This window comes from Podarcis vaucheri (assembly GCF_965113315.1).
Source record: "Podarcis vaucheri genome assembly, chromosome: 12".
Taxonomy (NCBI): domain Eukaryota; kingdom Metazoa; phylum Chordata; class Lepidosauria; order Squamata; family Lacertidae; genus Podarcis; species Podarcis vaucheri.
Genome location: NC_138750.1, coordinates 14,107,001 through 14,120,529, shown reverse-complemented (window position 1 = coordinate 14,120,529; position 13,529 = coordinate 14,107,001). Strand labels below are relative to the sequence as shown.

At 43.2% G+C, this 13,529-nt stretch overlaps 1 protein-coding gene across 1 annotated transcript in view; it reads left to right on the top strand.

The window, feature by feature from the left end:
* LOC309515845 (transmembrane channel-like protein 2) overlaps window positions 1–12,719 on the top strand; it is a gene marked incomplete at its 5' end in the record, with an annotated part of 162,722 nt that extends 150,003 nt beyond the window's left edge. The window contains 5 exons of the mRNA XM_082194059.1: window positions 1,891–2,130; window positions 4,885–5,010; window positions 5,728–5,806; window positions 7,766–7,886; window positions 10,910–12,719. Of these exons, the coding sequence (XP_082050185.1) occupies window positions 1,891–2,130; window positions 4,885–5,010; window positions 5,728–5,806; window positions 7,766–7,886; window positions 10,910–11,145 (802 nt within the window). The remainder of the gene's footprint in view (window positions 1–1,890; window positions 2,131–4,884; window positions 5,011–5,727; window positions 5,807–7,765; window positions 7,887–10,909) is intronic.
* Between the last annotated feature and the right edge of the window lie 810 nt (window positions 12,720–13,529).

The following is a 13,529-nucleotide window of genomic DNA, read 5'->3' as shown; positions in this document are numbered from 1 at the left end:
AGTCTGTGGAATCCTACAAGTCCAGTAAGCCCACTAAACAACCACATTGCCTCTTGTAAGAGACTATCTGGGGCAGCTACTCCATCAAGTTCTCCTTAAAGCCCAGACAAATTCCACAGCTGGAAGACCTCCTGAACCAGTCTCTGTTCATTCTCAAGGCAAGGGCAGGTGCAGGGCAACCCAGTCAGATGGGGAGGGTACAAATAATAAATTATGGTTATTATTAGGCCAGAGGTCCTTCCAGCTCGCAGTTATGCAATAATAATAATAATAATAATAATAATAATAATAATAATAATAAATTAATTTATATCCCACCCTCCCCAGCCAAAGCCGGGCTCAGAGTGGCTAACAACAGTAAAAATACAGTGGTGCCCTTCAAGACGAATGCCTCGCAAGATGGAAAACTCGCTAGACGAATGAGTTTTCCATTTTGGAGGTGCTTCGCAAAACGAATCTCCTATGGGCTTGCTTCGCAAGATGAAAATGTATTGCGAGTTCCTGCAGGGGTTTTTTCCTTCCTCCCCCCCCTTTTCTAAGCCGCTAAGCCGCTTATCAGCTGATCCGATAAGCCGATAAGCCGCTAAAAGCCGCTAATAGCGCTAATCCGCTAATTCGTCAATGGGCTTGCTTCACAAGACGAAAAAACCGCTAGACGAAGAGAATCACAGAACGGATTCTTTTCGTCTTGCGAAGCACCACTGTAACACAGTTTACATAAAATCACAATCAGTTAATTGAAATACATTCTAAAATCAATTCAGAGTCAAATTAATGGCAACATTGGGCTAGAGTTCTATGAGGAGTACAGAAGAAGGGGGTCAGACTGTGCCTTGGCCAAAGGCCTGGTGGAGCAGCTCTGTCTTGCAGGCGCTGCAGAAGGACATCAAGTCCTGCAGGGCCCTAGTCTCTTGTGACAGAGAGCTCCACCAGATCGGGGCCACGGCCGAAAAAGCCCTGGCTCTGGTTGAGGCCAGCCTAACCTCCCTGTGGCCCGGGATCTCCAAGATGTTTTTATTTGAAGACCGGAAGGTCCTCCATGGGACATACCAGGAGAGGCGGTCCCATAGGTACGATCCAAAGGCCACTTGCAGCCCACTTTGTCACTCCAACACCAGGGAGTTCATTTAGAAACAGACAGGGGTGTGGAGACCTTATCAGGCTTGGTTCCATGCCCACACCTTCTATAAGCTCCTGTTGGTGTTCCAACATGTCCTCCATCCATCCAAAACACATGGCTACCTTCCTTCATCTCACCCACCAAGGCAATTTTATTGGTGCACATTCCACCTAGATGTTTCTCTCATCCTGGGACATTGAATGGGACATTGGCTACTTACTGTGAAAGTCAGTTCTGGTCCAGCATGAAGGAGACACCCAGTCCCACTGCAGTAGGTGGCTGCTGATGTGATAGAGCTCAAGATGTCTGGTTCTGGCAATGCTATCTCAGAGGAGGCTATCCATATGCTGACCTTATTTTCCCTTCGGCATCCAACCTTTCTACTGTCTTATGCATTACAAAGGAACTAAGCTGGAGACTCTTCTGCCTGCTCAAGTCACCCAAGCCATCTCACATTATTATCCTGTCTGACCTGGGTAGTGGGTGGAGACAGCTCATCTGGATGTATCCCTAATGCTGAAACCGAAGGGACTGTCATAATAAGTAGCTATGGTTCCATTTTGCAAGCCAGGCAGGGGAAAGCTCTATTTTTAAAGAGTTTGCTTTATAGTACGATCCCATTGTAGTCGCTAACTACTTCCTTCCTGGCAGAACTTGCGAGTCCATCCTTAATAGCATGCTCTTCTATAGTTGGCTGTTTCTGAAGTGGATGCAGCTAAAGCCTTCCTGAAAAGCTTTCTATATTTCTCTCTTTTCTTCCTTCCTTACAGGATGGGATCCTTTTATGCACCAGGCCTAGTCGGCATAAATGTGCTACGTCTATTAACCTCCATGTATTACCAGAGCTGGGCTGTTATGAGCAGCAATGTTCCCCATGAGCGAGTGTTCAAGGCCTCCAAATCCAATAATTTTTATATCGGGCTCTTGCTGTTGATCCTGTTCCTAAGCCTGTTGCCGGTTGCCTACACCATAATGTCCCTGCCTCCCTCCTTCGACTGCGGACCATTCAGGTATTGGGGGATCCTGGTGGAGAACACCTCCTTAGCGTGAGACCAGACTCCTGCTCATTTGTCCTACCATGCACACTAGACCCGATCCTATGCACATTTACTGCTGTGTTTAATGGCCCTTATTCCCATGGAAGAGCATACATAATAAAGAATTTCTCTTAATCTTCAGGGTGACGGCCAACAATGCCGGGCTGCTTCCACAATGGGGCTTTCCTTGTCCTCCTCTCCCCTGCGGCATGCCTGCTTCCTAAATCTTCTCCAGACCTTTGCAGACCCTCTGGAGCAGAACTTGCATGTGTGCAGTGGACTACAGAGGGGAGTCCTATCAAATGTGCTGGTGCAGTGTTAGCTATTGCCCTAGATTTTCTTATCAGCCCCATAACTGCATATTTAATAGGTAGAGGAACGTCAATTGTTGTGTAACTTTAAAGAGTTTTAAAGAAAGTGTACTCTGTTACTCCAACTACTGCTAGCTCATTGGACACTTGCTGTCTCTCCTGACTTTCCTGACCAGTGTTTTCTTTCTTTCCTTTCCCTGCCTTACCTCTATGAAAAGAGATGAGCTGTTGAAGAGTAGGACAGCATCCAGGGTGAGCAATTGATATATTAAAGGAGAAGCCATGGACAGTGAGCAGTCTGGTGTGCCCTAGGTGCCTTGATATTCCCTTGTTGCAGAGGGAACCCCCCTATGGGGAACTATATAACATATGCTCCAACATTTCTCCGATGAAAATAGGGGCATCCCATTCCATAATGATAATTTTACTATTATTCTGGCGGTTCCCTCACTGCGAGAAGCAAAGCTACAGGGAACCAGGCAAAGGGCCTTCTCGGTGGTGGTGCCCGCCCTGTGGAACGCCCTCCCACCAGATGTCAAAGAGATAAACTACTACCTGACATTTAGAATACATCTGAAGGCAGCCCTGTTCAGGGAAGTTTTTAATGTGTGACATTTTAATGTATTTTTAATCTTTGTTGGAAGCCACCCATAGTGGCTGGGGAAACCCAGCCAGATGGGCGGGGTACAAATAAATTATTTGTTTGTTTGTTTGTTTGTTTGTTTGTTTGTTTGTTTATACCCCACAGATCTGACTGGGCTGCCCCAGCCACTCTGGGCAGCTTCCAACATATATGAAAACATAATAAAACATTAAACATTAGGAAAACTTCCCTATACAGGATTGCCTTCAGATGGCTTGGTGATCAGATATCTCCAAACCCTCCAACTTTTCTCCAATGAAAATAAGGACATCCTAAGGGAAAGTGGGATATTCCGGGATGAAATCAGAAACTGGGACCAGAGTCTCTAAATCAGGGACGTCCCTGGAAAATAGGGACACTTGGAGGGTCTTTATATAAGACTGTGCACTTAACCTGGAAGATGGGAATGGATCAATACATAGACTAAAACTCAAAGTACCAGAGAAGTCAGAGAAGCTTCAGAAATAAAGCCCTGCTTTCCAAAGCAACTTTTTCCATCGCCTCCCCATCCAAAATCTGCAATGTAATATGACCGTAGATGGTAAAAGAAAAACAGGAACTGACTTCTTCAGAATATGCTCCACTATCACTGTATTAATAAGCATTTCTTACTGCCATTCTGCATCAGCTCTACACAAATTGCTCCACAGACTGGATTAACATGTCAATGAGCCCTAATTTGATTTAGTAACTGTTTCTTGCTGCACTGCTGGCTCTGACTCAGCGTGGAGCCAGTGCAGAACAAATTGTTCCTTTTGCTCCACTGTCCGGACCATTCTTTTGTTAATAAGCGGTGTCAGTAGCAATCTCTTCTCAGACTTTTGAGGGAAGAAGGAACGTACACAGTTTCTTTAGATTATTTTAGACAAGTCTCTTTGCATGTAGCTGTTTTACCCTTTAAGACTGCATCACAGCACACTGGTCTGTGGGCCACTTGACCTTGCACATATGAAGAATATGGTACTGTATAATGTCTGCTATCCTGAAGTAACTAGATGCCCTCGTTGAATCCCAGCTGGTAAATAACCTACCACACTCTTGATAGTTGTGAAATGGTTTAGGTTGATAAAAAGACATTCTTGATCCAGCTCCTGCTGAACATAACACGGTGTACAAAAGTTTCCAAAGAAGAGGATTGCTTGTCATGTTCCCTTTAGAAAAGAAAATTGAATACGTCCCCCCCCAAGTCTATGTACAGTGGTGCCTCGCAAGACGAAATTAATCCGTTCCGCGAGTCTCTTCGTCTAGCGTTTTTTTCGTCTTGCGAAGCAACCCTATTAGCGGATTAGCGCTATTAGCGGTTTAGCAGCTATTAAAGGCTTAGCGGCTATTAAAGGATTAGCGGAATAGCAGCTAAAAGGCTATTAGCGGATTAGCGGCTTAGAAAAGGGGGGAGCGGGGGGAAATCGGAACACTTGCAAGACGTTTTCGTCTTGCAAAGCAAGCCCATAGGGGAAATTGTCTTGCGAAGCAGCTCAAAAACGGAAAACCCTTTCGTCTAGCGGGTTTTCCGTCTTGCGAGGCATTCGTCTTGTGGGGCACCACTGTAAGTGGACTTTTCACTACCTTTTATGTAGCTGAAAACTAATTTCAATTAAATATTATGTTTGGGGGAAAAGACAAAATGGATGCAAGCACCTGCGTCTTGACATACTCAAAAAGAACTACACAATCTTGGAATTCCTCTGAATGGTGCGTTTCCGAAAGAAGTTGATAATGGCCTCTAATGAGTACTGCATGCTGTCATTTATATGTACCTGTTTACCATTCCAGTGGGAAAAAGAAAATGTACGATGTAATCCAAGAGACCATCCAACAGGATTTCCCACCCTTTGTGGCCAAGATCTTCGGTTATGTGGCAAATCCAGGACTAATTATACCCGCCATTCTACTTATGATGTAAGTTGTTCCAATAGCCTGGGGACCTGAGAGCGAAGAAGAGTTTTATTTTAGCAAGAGGTATCCTTAGGTTATTGGTTTAAAATTTGCTAGGATTTAAAATGTCGTGCTGTGCATGTAGCCTGAAATCAAACCAACCATTAATGGATTATGCAGAATCTGTCAAAAATGTCTTCTCACCCTAATTCATCTCCACTCCTTATATCCATAATACAGATTATTTTTCCACCACAGCAAAAACAACAATACTTTTTTGTAAGCCACTTTGATATTTTTAATGATATGCTTATATATAGTTTATAAATATTCTGTTTTAGCCTTTAAACGCCTGCTGAAAACTTTTCTATGCTGCCAAACCTATCCAGGCAATTAAGACAATGTCTTTCTTTAACAGTTGATGGCCTCTGATTTTAAATTTTTCTGTGGTTTTTATTATATATAGATTCTCGTAAGCTGCTTTGATATTTTTTGCTAGAGTTGTAAAAGAAAGAGGTTTTTTTGTTTGTTTTTTTGTTAATAACTGATAGGAAATGTGGATATTAACAAAAACACTCATGAAAGTGTTTAACTGATATTGTATTTCTTAGATCAGTATTGAGAGAATGCATGAATTAGGCAATGTGTTTTGGTCTCCCAAATAATTAAACCTGCCTCTTTTGTCTACTTTTAAGCCATTGTAAGGTGTCACAGAAGTTTAACTGATATTTGATTTTGTAGCCTTGCTATATATTACCTGAATGCTGTGGCTGAAGCTTATCAACATGCCAATGCGGAGCTGAAGAAGAAAATGCAAATGGTATGTTTGTATTTTATCAAATTAACTTACAAATGAAAACACCTCAGGTGTTTTGGTCCATTGTAGAACTACATGGTTCAAAAATCCATGTGCCAGTTCATGTGCTGATTGCTACATTCCTAGCATTCCTTAAGTACATATTAGCTCACCCTGAATTACCTGCTCCTTCTTTATATATTAAAACCACATAATAAATTCTCATATTCCCAACTTTTAAAGATGCACTTAACACTGATGCTACAACATTTTTATAATATGAAATATACCCGTGTGCAGCTCTATCTAGGGGCAAGCATTTGAAAATATATGATGTATCCAGCCCCCCAGCCCCACTCCACTGGCATAAATACACTCTCCAGATGAATGTCTCACCCCACCTGAAGAACTCCATTCTGAGAGTACACAGAGGCTTTGTGGTTTTTTAGAAAACAAACAAACCAGTTTTAACAAGGAAAAATGTTGGGTACAACACAGACACTGACACAACACAGAGCCTTTTCAAATTCCCTTCACACTGTAGTCAGATCTTGTTTTAAACTGCCAGTCCTCCCCCAGTGTCACCCCTGCTCACTCTCCTCAAAACTCTGACACTGTTTAAAATTTGTGGTTTAGAACCTCGTATCTACGGGACCCTCTCTCCTGGTATGCACCGCAGAGGACCTTAAGGTCCATGAATAGTCATAGTTTAGAGGTCCCGGGCCCTAAGGAAGCCAGACTATCCTCCACCAGGGCCAGGGCCTTTTCAGTGATGGCTCCGACCTTGTGGAATGCTCTGTCCCATGAGACCAGGGCCCTGCAGGATTTAACCTTCTTCCGTCAGGCCTGTAAGACAGAGCTATTCCACCTGGCCTTTAATTTGAATTCAGCCTGATATTTTATTTCCCTTCTCTTCCCTTCCCCTCCCTTTTTATGAAGATCACCCGCTCTGAGACCCCACAGCTAATTCTCCCCTGGCCTCCTCGCTGGCCCAAGTAGGACCAATTCAGCCAGCTAGCCCTGGGGATTATCTAATTGATTTTTGATTTTTATTGTTATTCATGTCTTTATACCATGTTTTATGCTGCTTTTATAATTAAGTGTTTTAAAGCGTTTTAAATTTGTTGTTAGCTGCCCTGAGCCCAGTTTTTGAACCAGGAAGGGCAGGGTATAAATAAAAAATTGTTATTATTATTAAAATTGCCACTTTTCTCTCTCTCCACGATCCTCTATCCCTGCTTAATTCAAACCTCTGCTGCTGTTTAAACCACAATTTCCTTCTCAGTAGCTCTTTTACCACAGCAGAAGTTTGAGTAAAGCGGGGAGAAAGAAACTCTGAGAGGAAAATGGCAGTCTTAAACACCGGCAGAGGTTTGAAAAGCAGGGATGGCAGGACATTGAGAGGTCGTTTTTTCAAAACGAACCAATAGGTTTTTTAAAGGGGAAATAGCAGCAATGAGCACAACACAGAAGCTGACACCAAAAAGCTAACACAACAGAGCTTTTTCAAACACCCTTCTCGCTATACCCCAACATTGTTTGAAACTGCCAATGTCCCACCCTGCCCATTCTGTTTACCCTGGAATTGTTTTAAATTGCCACTTCCATCCCGTCTTTACTCAAACCTGTGCTGTTGTTTTAAACCATTTTTCCTGTCCTGTTTCTCCATTCTCATATGTATAAATAAATAAATAAATAAATAAATAAATAAATAAATAAAATTGCTGCATTTCAGGTAATTTTCCAGTTTTCAAAACATCAGGATTATATTGAGTACATTCAAGTCTCGGCCTCTGTTTTAGTTTTCCCTTAATTTGTAGCTTTTACCATAATTATTTTAAAAAATTATGATGATGCCTGAGAGCTGTGTCCAACGCTAGTCCTACTCGGCGTAGGCCAACTGAAATTAATCAGCTGGACGAGCTTAGGTCCATTAATTGCAAAGGATATGACCCTAACGTGTTTACGTGCCATGCTCTGTAGCAACGTGAAGATGAGAAAAACAAGAAGAACAACAAAGCTTCCACCAATCCAGCAATGCAAGATTTGGAAGACTTGCTTGTTCCACGTGCAAAGGCCACGGATGGACCCAAACCAACAGAAGGTAAAAACAGCCCAACCCACTAGCCTTCCATCAATGCTTGTCAATGTATCGTATTTTTCGCTCTATAACACGCACCTGACCATAACACGCACGTAGTTTTTAGAGGAAAACAAGAAAAAAAATATTCTAAACGAAACAGTGGATGTATGATTTTTGTGGTTCATGCTGTGGCCACAGACATGTGATCTGACGGTGAGTTTGGGGTAGCCCAATGCAAAAATCCTGAGGATCCATGTGAATCCGTGCTTTGTGACCACGTTTTAAGTGGGGAGGGAAGGAAAAGCACTCAAGGGACAAGGAGCATGCGTGGGGTGTGTGGAGAAGGATGCTGCTAATAATGCAGAAGAGGGGTATAAGGGGAGAAGGCTCCTCTCCTCTCCCGCTTTGCTCCTTTAAAACAAGCAGGCTCTGCTTCTCTCCCTCCTCCCCGGCTTAGAGAGCTGAAATGTTTTGCTGCTATTTAGCGAGCTGAGTGGGGAGGAGAGAGGGACAGAGAGCACGGTTTAAAGCAGCCAACCAGACAGGAGCTGCTGTTTCAAAGCGAGCCACGGAGGAGGGAAGGAAGGGGAACCATGGATCCTCTGCTCATGACTGCAGCAGATCCCCCCCCCGCCCCCACCACCCATAGGCATTCGCGCCATAACACGCACAGATATTTCCCCTTACTTTCTAGGAGGGAAAAAGTGAGCGTTATGGTGCAAAAAATACGGTAATTCTTTTGGTAAATCCCTGGGCTCACTTCAAGGTTTTGGTATTGGTATACAAAGGTTTAAACAACTTGGGAATCAGTAACCTGAAAAAATGACTAAGATTTCCTGAGGATGCCCTGGTTGTTATTCCAGTTTTAGTTTCTGTTGGACAGGTGACTGCATGAGACGGGGTGTTCTCAGTGCCCCCCACATTATGGAACCCCCCTCCCTAAATGACACCAAACTGGGAGGGGTGGCTAACACCCCAGAGGACAGGATCACACTTCAAAACGACCTTGACAGATTAGAGAACTGGGCCAAAACAAACAAGATGAATTTTAACAGGGAGAAATGTAAAGTATTGCACTTGGGCAAAAAAAATGAGAGGCACAAATACAAGATGGGTGACACCTGGCTTGAGAGCAGTACATGTGAAAAGGATCTAGGAGTCTTGGTTGACCACAAACTTGACATGAGCCAACAGTGTGACGCGGCAGCTAAAAAAGCCAATGCAATTCTGGGCTGCATCAATAGGAGTATAGCATCTAGATCAAGGGAAGTAATAGTGCCACTGTATTCTGCTCTGGTCAGACCTCACCTGGAGTACTGTGTCCAGTTCTGGGCACCACAGTTCAAGAAGGACACTGACAAACTGGAACGTGTCCAGAGGAGGGCAACCAAAATGGTCAAAGGCCTGGAAACGATGCCTTATGAGGAACGGCTAAGGGAGCTGGGCATGTTTAGCCTGGAGAAGAGGAGGTTAAGGGGTGATATGATAGCCATGTTCAAATATATAAAAGGATGTCATATAGAGGAGGGAGAAAGGTTGTTTTCTGCTGCTCCAGAGAAGCGGACACGGAGCAATGGATCCAAACTACAAGAAAGAAGATTCCACCTAAACATTAGGAAGAACTTCCTGACAGTAAGAGCTGTTCGACAGTGGAATTTGCTGCCAAGGAGTGTGGTGGAGTCTCCTGCTTTGGAGGTCTTTAAGCAGAGGCTTGACAACCATATGTCAGGAGTGCTCTGATGGTGTTTCCTGCTTGGCAGGGGGTTGGACTCGATGGCCCTTGTGGTCTATTCCAACTCTATGATTCTGTAATTCTATGAAATGACATCAGGTTGTCCCTTGTTGGCCTCATTCAGGCACTATGTGAAAACTAGGTTAACGCAGGAATATAATCAACATTCTTGATGACACCATATATATCTCTCTCAAAGGTGCAAAACCCTTTTTTGCGCAATGACTGGATTATAGTCTGGCTCACTTTACATAGACCATTTTAAACATCATTATGCCATCAGGTGACAACTTCAGTGCTATCATTTCTGGCCTAAACAGAGACAAAGGATTTTTAGCATTGTATTAATTAGCGGACCAGTGCCAGGATGTCCGTTACACCTGATTATGTAAAATACCACTGTTAATTATGTAATTCTCAGATTTTACACTTAGCCAAATCCTGTGTATTCATGAGAATACACCTGCATGGGACGTGAGTGGTGCTGTGGTGTAAACCATTGAGCCTCTTGGACTTGCTGATCAGTAGGTCGACGGTTCGAATCCCCGCAACGGAGTGAGCTCCCATTGCTCTGTCCCAGCTCCTGCCAACCTAGCAGTTCGAAAGCACGCCAGTGCAAGTAGATAGGCACCACTGAGGGGGGAGGGTAAATCCATGTGCTCTGGCTTCCTCCGTGCGCCAGCAGCGGTTTATTCCTGCTGGCCACATGACCCAGAAAGCTGCCCGCGGACAAACGCTGGCTCCCTCGGCATGAAAAGCAAGAATAGCACTGCAAACTGTTGACTTTGACTGGACTTAACCCTCCAGGTGCCCTTTACCCTTTTTACCTTATAGTCTGGCTCACTTTACATAGATCATTTTAAACATCATTATGACATCAGGTGACAACTTCAATGCTATCATTTCTGGACTAAACAAAGGATTTTTAGCATTGTATTAGCTACCAGTGCCAGGCTGTCTGTTACGCCCACCAATTATGTAAAATATCACAGTTAATTATGTAGTTCTCAGGTGTTACTTGTTAGCATTTCATTGCCCTCTGACCTCACTGATACTTAGCCAAATCCTGTAGCTCATAGGATGTCCCTTCATGCATCTGGTAAGGTGGACTGCAATCCCTCTGGAGGTTGATGTTGAACTATTATAGAAGTTTAGCTAATGCAACAACTAATAGAGATATCAAGGGGAATCTAACTGCTTGCCTCAGTGGCTTTGCTGTGCACAAAAATAACAGCTAAATGAGACCTGAAGGATGCATGGATGGGTTAGTTAATATGCGAAAAAGCACTGAATGTTCCTTTCCTTTTACAAGATAACAAGCCTGAGTCTGCCAACATTAAAAACACTCCTGCAATGAAGGAAGAAGCAAGCACCACCAGAAACAGTAATCCTGAGAACCCTGCAAGAGGAGCCACACTCCAGCCTGCTGTTGTAGTGACTCGGCCACCAAGCCCAAGAGCCGGGCTGCCTAACCAACCAAGACCAAATCCAAAGATGCCACAGCCTAGGGGACCACCCCCTGGAATGGGAAGGGGTAAGACTCATTGACTACCATTAAAATACAATTCATCTACGTGCACTGGAAATGTATGCTGCACATCAATCCCTGCAAGTAGAAATTTTACACATCCACATTTGAGGTCTAAAGTACGTCACTGTCAAAAGTCCATCATATAAAAACAGCCTTCTGTGATCACTTCTTCAAACCCCCTTTTCCTTTTGAGCATATGCAGTGCTTAAACCATCAGGAGCATGTCTTTTTTGAGGTGGGTTCAGAATGAGCAATGCTAAGACAACAGGTCCCCCATTCTTTTATTCCCCTTCCTTCCTTCCCCTTTTTTATGAAGTTTACCCGCTCTGGGATCCCACAGCTAATTCTCCCCTGGTCTCCTCGCTGGCCCAAATAGGACTAATTTAGCCAGCTAGCCCTGGTGATTATCTAATGTTTATTGGATGGATTTTCCCCCTAAATTGATTTTTGAATTCTGAATTTATTGTTATTCATGTTTTATATTGTATTTTATGCTTTTTTTGTTGCATCAATTGTTTTAAATTTGTTGTTAGCCGCCCTGAGCCATTTTCTGAACTGGGAAGGGCGGGGTATAAATAAAAATTTATTATTATTATTTGAAAATATAGACCTAGGAATGAAGGCAAGAAGCATGAAAAATAAGGTTGCAAATGATAACGTTTTCATTCACTTCCTGGCTTTTAAGAGGTTATCTTTAGATGCATTTACAGGAGAAACCCTGAATGTCTCTTTAAAGGTTATAAAAGTTTTCCAATGCAAAAGCAGCTACATTTTAAGAACTGTTAAGAGCAAAAGAAGTGACGTAAAAGCCACTGCTTCAAAACTTCTTACTCCCAGCTCAAAGGATCCCACTCCCTGGATTCTCACCATGATCTATCTGCAATATGAGAACATTACTTCTAACCTACCTCTCATGGTGGGTTCAAATGCTAGCAAAATATGTGAATTGATGCAACTCTCCCCTCCCTGTGCACTTGAAGCCCTCTCCAGCAAAAATGCCCCATATTTTGGGTTGAAAAAAGCATTTTACTGGCTCCCATAGGAATCTTTTTTCCCAAACCTCACTGTGGCAGGTTTGATTAAGAACAGGTGTGTTTTGTGTCCCTTTGACTTTTATCGCTTATGACTTTTGTTATATTTTGTAAATCTTTTCACGTCGTAAGCCGCCTTCAGCATGGCTTAACTATGAAAAGGTGGCATACAATTAAACAATGATGTTGTAGTATCAGGTCCTTGGGAATTTGTGTATTATAGTATGTCCTTGCGTTTCATTTTCCAAACCACGGCTGACATTTAGCTATTGCTTGGACTCAGATTATCCCATTAGTGAAAGTATGTGTGAATTATATGCATGTTTGTGTAAAAGAACTGGCATAGAGCTATAATTAACTTTAGAAAAAACCCTGAAGTTTTGCCAAATATTGATGAAAGACATTCCTAGTAAAGGGATGCTTCTTACTGGAGAGCTTGGGTTGGGTCTTTTGCCTCCATACCATGGGGAAGAATCATTCGTCTAGCCAGACCAACCCTGCCTGAACCTCTAGATACCATTACTTGTCAAAAAGTCAACAGAAAGCCTAATAAAGGTCTTATCTAGCTTCTTGCCTCCTCTCCAATGGCAGGAGCCATCCCACTTTCCAGACGGACCCTGCTTAAGGTCAGACTGATCTCTGAGCAGCACTGTCTTTATTGGTCTCTAGAGTGCTCTTTCCCATAAGACCAGGGTGCTATTTGAAACCTACAGTATCTGAAAAGGTTTCCTTTGCTTATCTGCTAACTGCTCCTACACAAATTCTTAAGACTTTCAGCAAAGGCACACCAGCTACCTTTTTCTCCCCATCTTTAACATACAGGCGGGTGAAGATTTCTCAAGTACAGGAAAGCTTACACACTGTTTTGTAACATTTTGGTTGACCTAATAAAGGTGGTGTCCTTTTTTCCTGAGTGGCTATGACGTTAAACTTTTGTGAAACATGTTACAGGTAGGTAGCCGTGTTGGTTTGCCGTACTCGTAACGAAAGGAATTTTTAAATTTCATTTTGTGCTACAAACCAGATTCAGCTCTAAAAAAAGCCCCCAATAATAATAATAATAATAAATTTTATTTATATCCCGCCCTCCCCAGCCGAAGCCGGGCTCAGGGCGGCTAACAACAATAAAACAGTACAAAAGTACAACATAAACAACATTCTAAAATCATTCATTATAAAAATTAATTAATTCAAGCCACTAGCAACCATTGGGCCAGAGCTCTGCGAAGATTGCCGAGGGAGGGAGTCAGGCTGTGCCCTGGCCAAAGGCCTGGTGGAACAGCTCTGTCTTGCAGGCCCTGCGGAAGGATGTCAAGTCCCGCAGGGCCCTGGTCTCTTGTGACAGAGTGTTCCACCAGATCGGAGCCACA